Source organism: Phoenix dactylifera, chromosome 1, assembly GCF_051530095.1.
Source record: "Phoenix dactylifera cultivar Ajwa chromosome 1, Ajwa_hap1_PhDact_Kaust_v1.1, whole genome shotgun sequence".
Taxonomy (NCBI): Eukaryota; Viridiplantae; Streptophyta; class Magnoliopsida; order Arecales; family Arecaceae; genus Phoenix; species Phoenix dactylifera.
Genome location: NC_143190.1, coordinates 8,455,698 through 8,462,495, shown reverse-complemented (window position 1 = coordinate 8,462,495; position 6,798 = coordinate 8,455,698). Strand labels below are relative to the sequence as shown.

The 6,798-nt window shown below is 39.7% G+C and overlaps 1 protein-coding gene across 1 annotated transcript; it reads right to left on the bottom strand.

Moving 5' to 3' along the window:
• Positions 1–5,023: 5,023 nt before the first annotated feature.
• Positions 5,024–6,563, bottom strand: LOC103713661 (homeobox-leucine zipper protein HAT22-like). The gene is made up of 3 exons (XM_008800665.5): positions 5,911–6,563; positions 5,665–5,744; positions 5,024–5,514 (listed from the first exon to the last, which is right to left on the bottom strand). Exons 1-3 carry the CDS (start codon positions 6,337–6,339, stop codon positions 5,235–5,237), a joined length of 789 nt encoding a protein of 262 aa, XP_008798887.2. The 5' UTR covers positions 6,340–6,563; the 3' UTR covers positions 5,024–5,234.
• Positions 6,564–6,798: the final 235 nt, after the last annotated feature.

Genomic DNA, 6,798 nt, shown 5'->3' with positions numbered 1-6,798 from the left:
AGCCTGTTTGTGCACACACTGCCGGTCATGGATTCATGTCCTCGTTACATCTCTCTCCCAAGTCCCATGGTATCGTTGAAGCAGGGCCACAAAAAAAGAAGATTCTTTTATAAACGTTACGCAATATTCACAAGTTTCTAAGAAAATACCTTGGTAATTATATTCAAGCTTTCCTATAACTCTACACCTAATCATCTTGGGTAAAATGAATAGAATGGCTTTAATTAGGGTCTGATTCTTCTAGTACATCTACGATCCAAAGCAACGAATGGTGATCATATTAATGCCTTCATGGTGAATGAACTCTCGATTTGCCAAGGCAAATAATGTAGATTTTTTACATATACTCCCACTTATAATTCATGATCACTGTTCTTAATTTACATTTTTTATTTGTTATAATTTTATTTCCAAAATATATTCTCTTGTACAATTGGATGTTGGAGGTCTCTTTCCTGCTTCTCGATATGGGCCAGGTCCATCAGTAGGCCTCAGGTCATGGGTTGTGTTGACACGCAATGATCTAACGTTGAACCTTTGCCGAATTTTTTGTGATCATGTCTTTATATTTTCTTCATCCTTAGCAAAGCATTCAATCAGCCTGATCCTATGCTATAAGCCAAATCACATACACCTCTATGTTTTCCATTTTTTTTATGTTCTTCTTATTTCTCCTCATCTTAAAAACTCCGAATATCTCCTATAATATTTTAATTAACCAAATACTGATATTGCTTTCTGCAAGGACCAACACGGGTTTGTATTTGGTCTCATATTGACCATGTTATTGGGAGATCTTGGGCACATGTATAAGATCAAAAAATCCAAATAAAATGTTAAAATCTATTTTTTTGGATGAAGTCCTAGGTGGTTATAAATAATATCAGAATGGACATAGTCCATAACCGTATAGACTAGAGAGCTCTACAGCATGGTCTATTAAGATTAATCACAGGGCTATTATGGTGTTTGTACTTGGATTTGATTAGATTTAGATCTTTAGCCTGGTGAGGATGCTAGAGTTTCAATGAAAAGAGTGTATGAGGATTTGTGCATATGTCTATTTAATCCCACATATGCTAGGAAGATCTTGGATATTTATATAGAATCAAAGAATTCAAGTATTACACCTTTATTGATAAGAATCGAGAAACTTGATAACCAGATAGCTATATATCACCAATCACTAGTGTTTTCTTAATTTACACCTTATGACATAATATCTGGAGAAATTCATCCTCTTCTCGACAAAAAAATATTTTCTTAATTTATGTATGTGACTAATACTCAATATACACTGTGATGCGACTTATGGAGATTTTTTTTTCTTTTTTTCTCAAAAATAATTAGCTCACGACATTCATCTTGTTCAAGCATTGAAGCATATTCGCTTGTATAAGCATCTTGCTTAGGTATCCAAACCTCTCCTTGAGGAAGCCATGTCCAGCATAATTAATTATTTTGTGTGTGTAGATATATGGTAAAGATTCTTTGCTAAAGGCCAAAAAAAAAAAAAAAGATCTAGAATAAGCTTGAAAGGGAGAGCCTTTATTATCACAATCCCGAAAAAAAAAGAAAATGCAGGCAATGGAAGTTTTGTGTGCCCATAGCTATGTACTGTATAAACCCAATTATTCACTTACAGGATACCTTCTTATCCCTTGCAAGTTGTCTCTCATGGATGGCTCCCTTGAGTTCATGATGAGATCAGGTGATCACCAAGCCCCTGGACCACATCGAGATCATGTGGTCCTAACGATTCTTCCATATTATATTATACCAATGATATATATGTGGACCACAAGCTATGATGTAAGTAGCCTCCTTGTCATCATGCACTTAGCACAGAAGCTTGCCAAAAGTACTACACAAAATAAAGATAACATCAAGGGGTGCTTAAAAGAAGGCTCATTTTTAAGTGGATGGCAGAGGGCAGTCTCCCATATTTCTAATTGAAGGGTACATTGACAGCCCAACCAAGGCAAGATGGTATGGCCTTTTGGCGAGCACTGAGCTCTGCGGCTATCTTTGGGTATCACAGGGCCTTCTCTTGTTCGCAAATGCCTCTTTCTCTACAGGGGTGGTGAGAGGCAAGTGTTCGACAGGACTCATCAAGTAGCAAGGTAGGGTGTCTCCCACCTACACAAAAATCAGAGTAATGAGTTGTTTTGGCTTGTAAAAGAATAGGTGGTCCTAACAAGATATCTTTTGTGATAAAATGGATAGCTCAGAGTGGTGGATGTGAGGGACATGATGATATAGTTGTCAACTTGTCATGGATCATGGCTTAGGACAGTCCTGTGGAAGGTAGGAGGGAAGTAGCCAAACAGCTTCATGTGGGACCAATAAAATCTCCAACATGGCCTACTCTTGATAGTCTAGGATCGTTTTCCTCCATATTTTGCTATCAAATTCAATCTTGTATTCCGAAGGTGAATGAGATAAAACTGGACCTTAATATTTATACAAGGGATTTTGTGGATTGCATGGTTTACATGCTATGTAACTGTTCTTACAACTGGAATTCCAGGATGCCACCTTCTACGGTCGAACTTGAACTTCTTTCTAGTAGGCGAATAGAGGGATACGGAGTGGGCTAACTGACCGGTCCACATCGAAGACAAAGGTCAAGGATTGTCCATATAAGCATATGTTTATGGTGCGGACACCAGTGCCAGGTCAGCCAGCGCTCGAGTCTACGATCGCCACAGGGTCCAGCTAGTTCAGAGGGTCCAGCCATCTTGACTTTACTTTGGATTGATTTTATGTTATTTCATTTTGTTTTATTTTAGGGGCTTGTTTGCATATTGTCATTTAAGAATTTTTATGAGATTGTTTTATTTGTTTGTAGGAGTCTTTTTGTTATTTTGTGACCCTATATATATGGATCCATACATTTGTTTAGGGTTATTGAATAGTTGAATGAAATTATGATTCCCTTTCTTCTTAGCTCTAAGCGGGGTTAGGTGCGAAGCCTAATTCTTCTTCCTCCTCTCCTCCCCTCCTCTTCTTCCTCCTTCTCCTTCTCTTCTCTGCGTTGTCCTGCATCAGTTTAGTCCCATATCGGCTATATACTGGATATATCTTGGATGCTTATTATACAAGTCAAAAAATACAAATAATATATTTTAGTTATCTTTTTTGGATAAGGTCTTGGATCGTTACGAACGGTCTAATTAGAGCGGACCTAGTTGAACTAAGAGACATCATAGTACGAGCCCATTTGGTGGACCACAGGTGGATTTCTGAATTAATGGAGGGAGTATGGAACGACTTAAGATGTGTATGATTTAGTCCTACATTAGCAATATACTGAGTAGATCTTGGGTGCATGTCATGTGCAGGTATGCGCCATCTGCCACTTCATTTGTCATACACCATAAATGCTTGATATACCATCTATAAACTGTTACAATTAGCATTATGATTTGGCGTATTTGAAACAAAGTCTATCTAGCCATACGACATGTAGAACAGTAACCTTCCAATGAATTTGGACTTCGAGAACGTCAATGCAAAAGCTAAAAGCGTTAAAAGACTCGGAATGGGGAGTGGACCCAAAGAAGACAAATGAGTTGATTGCATAGATTCCCAAAAAAAAAGTATAGGGTTCGTGTTGTAAGACCCTTCCAAAGTAAAGCTAGCGCAGGAGGACAACCCCTTCGGGGGTTGCTTGGAGAGACATCACGGTGGGCGTGACCCACCCTGGTCTCCTCCTAAGAGGGAGAGGGACGTAAGAAGGGAGACCCACCTCTTGGCCTTGCATTGAATCGTTGTCATTCCTTTCTTGCCTTACACGCTTTACTCTCTCTCCCTTTTCTTTTCATGAACTTTCTCTCCATTTCTTTAAGCCACAAGCCGAGTCCGCCTTAGCTCTTCAGATCCTTCTTATCTTAGGGAGAAAGTACCGAGCATGCGTGCAGCCCACGAGAAAACAGGTGCTCAATTAGTATCAACTTTGTTAGCTTCCAGCCAACCATCCTTAGCTCGGCCAGTTGCATCTCCCATGTTTCAGACATTGAAGGTGGCATCCTTTCCAAATTTTAATTCCAAAAAAGAAAAAAAAAATCTTTCGATTTGCCTGTCATTTCATGAACAGGATTTGTTGATGAAAATTTTATGTACTTAACTCTTATAATCATCTGCTGTTATGTCTATCTTTCTTAAAGACATTATCTAGACGTATACTAGGATCGAAAAGAAGACTTTATGCTATAAAGTTCATCAAAACTGTTGAAATGACTGAATTAGATTGGTGCTGATCGATGATTGGAGTTAAGAGAGCCAATAGCGCTATCTAAATACGAAAAATGGTGGCTGTTCATGTCGTGAAAGCATACGAGTGCTCCACCAAGTGCTCTTCTGGTAACTAGTTCATGCTTTGCTCAAGGGAGGCTTAAAAAGTCCAGCTCCAGCGGACGTAGTTGAATCCTCCAGTAAATTATATGATGGGCCAATGATCTTGTCAAAGTTAATATAGTTTTGTTATTTTCAGAAAAATGAAGTATTAATTCTTTCAAAAAAAAAAGAATAATGAATTATAAAACAGTAGGATATTTTTAACAGCTAATCTACAATTTTCACTCTAGAACCAACAAGATCTAGATGATTTAAATAGCAATTGGTTTTCTCAATTAAGTTTTTACTTTGTAGATCAATGATCAATGGAGTTGGATTTCATTGAGTGTCAATGTTTTGCGCAAAGGTATCAAAAGTTTATCATATTCATATTCCACTAACAGTTCTATTTAGTATGCATTGAGAGAGAAGGGGTGGGGGGTGGGGAAGAGGTGCTATTAATCATCAAAAGATGTTGCTATTTCTATACATCACTTAATCACAATAAGAGAAGGCAGACATTCACAACAGAGATCGATTACGGGTATTAAAAACTTTTTTTTGTGAAATTAGACGAATATGCACTTCTTTTCATTCCCTTTTTACATCATCTAACCCCATATGCTAATCCCTAAACAAAGCTAGGTAAGAGCGAAGAGAGAAAGGAAAGAATTACACAACAACATACAGTAAATCTTAATTAATTATCAATCCCAAGCCCTAGTTTAAAAAAGAAAAGGGTGTGGGCACCCTAAACAAAGCTAGGTAATTAGAGCGAAGAGAGAAAGGAGAGAATTACACAACATACAGTAAATCTTAATTGATTATCAGTCCCAAGCCCTAGTTTGAAAAAGAAAAGGGTGTGGGCGGTGCCTTTCTCTGTCAAGAGTCCCCCCTTAGCACGCTGCTGAATGGGTGAAGGAATTCATGAATAAGTGAGGCTTCGGCGCTGTCACAAAAGGGCCAGCTTTCGAGCCCTCGCTGGCTGCAGTTATCTTCTTGCATGATGGGCACATCGTGAGGGCCGCGGCCGGGAACTGCATGTACAGCGGAGATGCAGACTTCAGGGCTCTTAGCTCATGCAACTCCTTCTTCAGCCTCCGGTTCTCATCACTCAGCGTCTCACAGCACCTCTTCAGGACCTCGCAATCGAATTCGGTCTGCTTGAGCTTAGTCCTGCATCAGAGCGAGAATGAAGAGGATTGTAATTATATTAGTTATATTAGTGTCTTGCACTAGGAATGAAAAATAAAACGATATCATAAGACAACATATGGTGTAACTTGGATAATTAATTGCATGGTATAATGAAATTGAGACACCGACCTTGCTCTCCTATTTTGAAACCACACCTCCACTTGCCGGGGCCGCAGATTCAATTGCTTGGCCAAGGCTTGCTTTTGTTTCTGATAACAGAACGAGAAAGGACAAGAAAAAGAATAGATTGGAAAGTTAATTCAAAATAACATAGCGCACGCTGGCCAAACATCAAAATCTCAGGGGAGGATATGCTTTTTCTTTCCCCTTCTTGCTTAAGAAATGAGGATGAAGCTAATTAAAACAGTCACTAACCGGATTAAGGGTACTTTGCTCCTTAAACCTGTCCTCCAAGAGGGCAGACTGATCCTTGGTAAGCCTAAGCTTCTTCCTAGCGGAGCCTTCTTCTTCTTCATCACTTACCCGAAATGAAACCTTCTCGGCTTCCTCGCTCCTGATGCTGTTCTCCTTCTTTGTGCTTGAAGGATGGCCGTCGGAGAAGGACGAGACCGTGCTATGTGGAGATGATTGCCGGGCTACTCTCGCTTCCACCTTCGCTTTCTTCACGTCATCTGGGAGGCCAAGGGTGAGCGAGGGCTCGAGAGAAACCATATTTGATGGCGACAGTTCCAATTTTACGACTGCCTCTCGATGGCCATGGCGATCGCTCGACAGGCCGCTAGCATTATAGTTCAACCCGAGAGCTAGGCCTGTGTCGCATGCATCTTCTTGACCCATGTCCATGCTTCCTTAGATTCCACCACACGAAGCTCCCTTCTGTTCTAACTGTTAGAGAGAAAGATAGATGGGGAGGGAGGGAGGGGGAGAGAGAGAGAGATAGCTGCTTATGATTGTTGGCTAAGGAAAGAATGAGTAGGGGAGAATGAATAAGAGGGAGTTATTGAGAATTGGGAGGTGTGACGCATACACTTACATAGGTCGACAAATGGGAATGCAACGCCTGAGACAAGAAAAAGAAAAAACGGGGCAGTTAAGTCTCCAAAAGCGAGGCGGTCTAAAAACAGAAACATGAGGGTAGAGATGACTACGTGAATTCACATATAAATTCATATATCCACCTCCTCTTTTTTATCAACTTTTTCTTGCTATCCTCCATTGTCTCTTTCTTTCTATTGGTATTTTGTTCTCATATTCTGCTAGAATATCTTATAAAGCGATATTCTAGCAGGTGTATACTATATT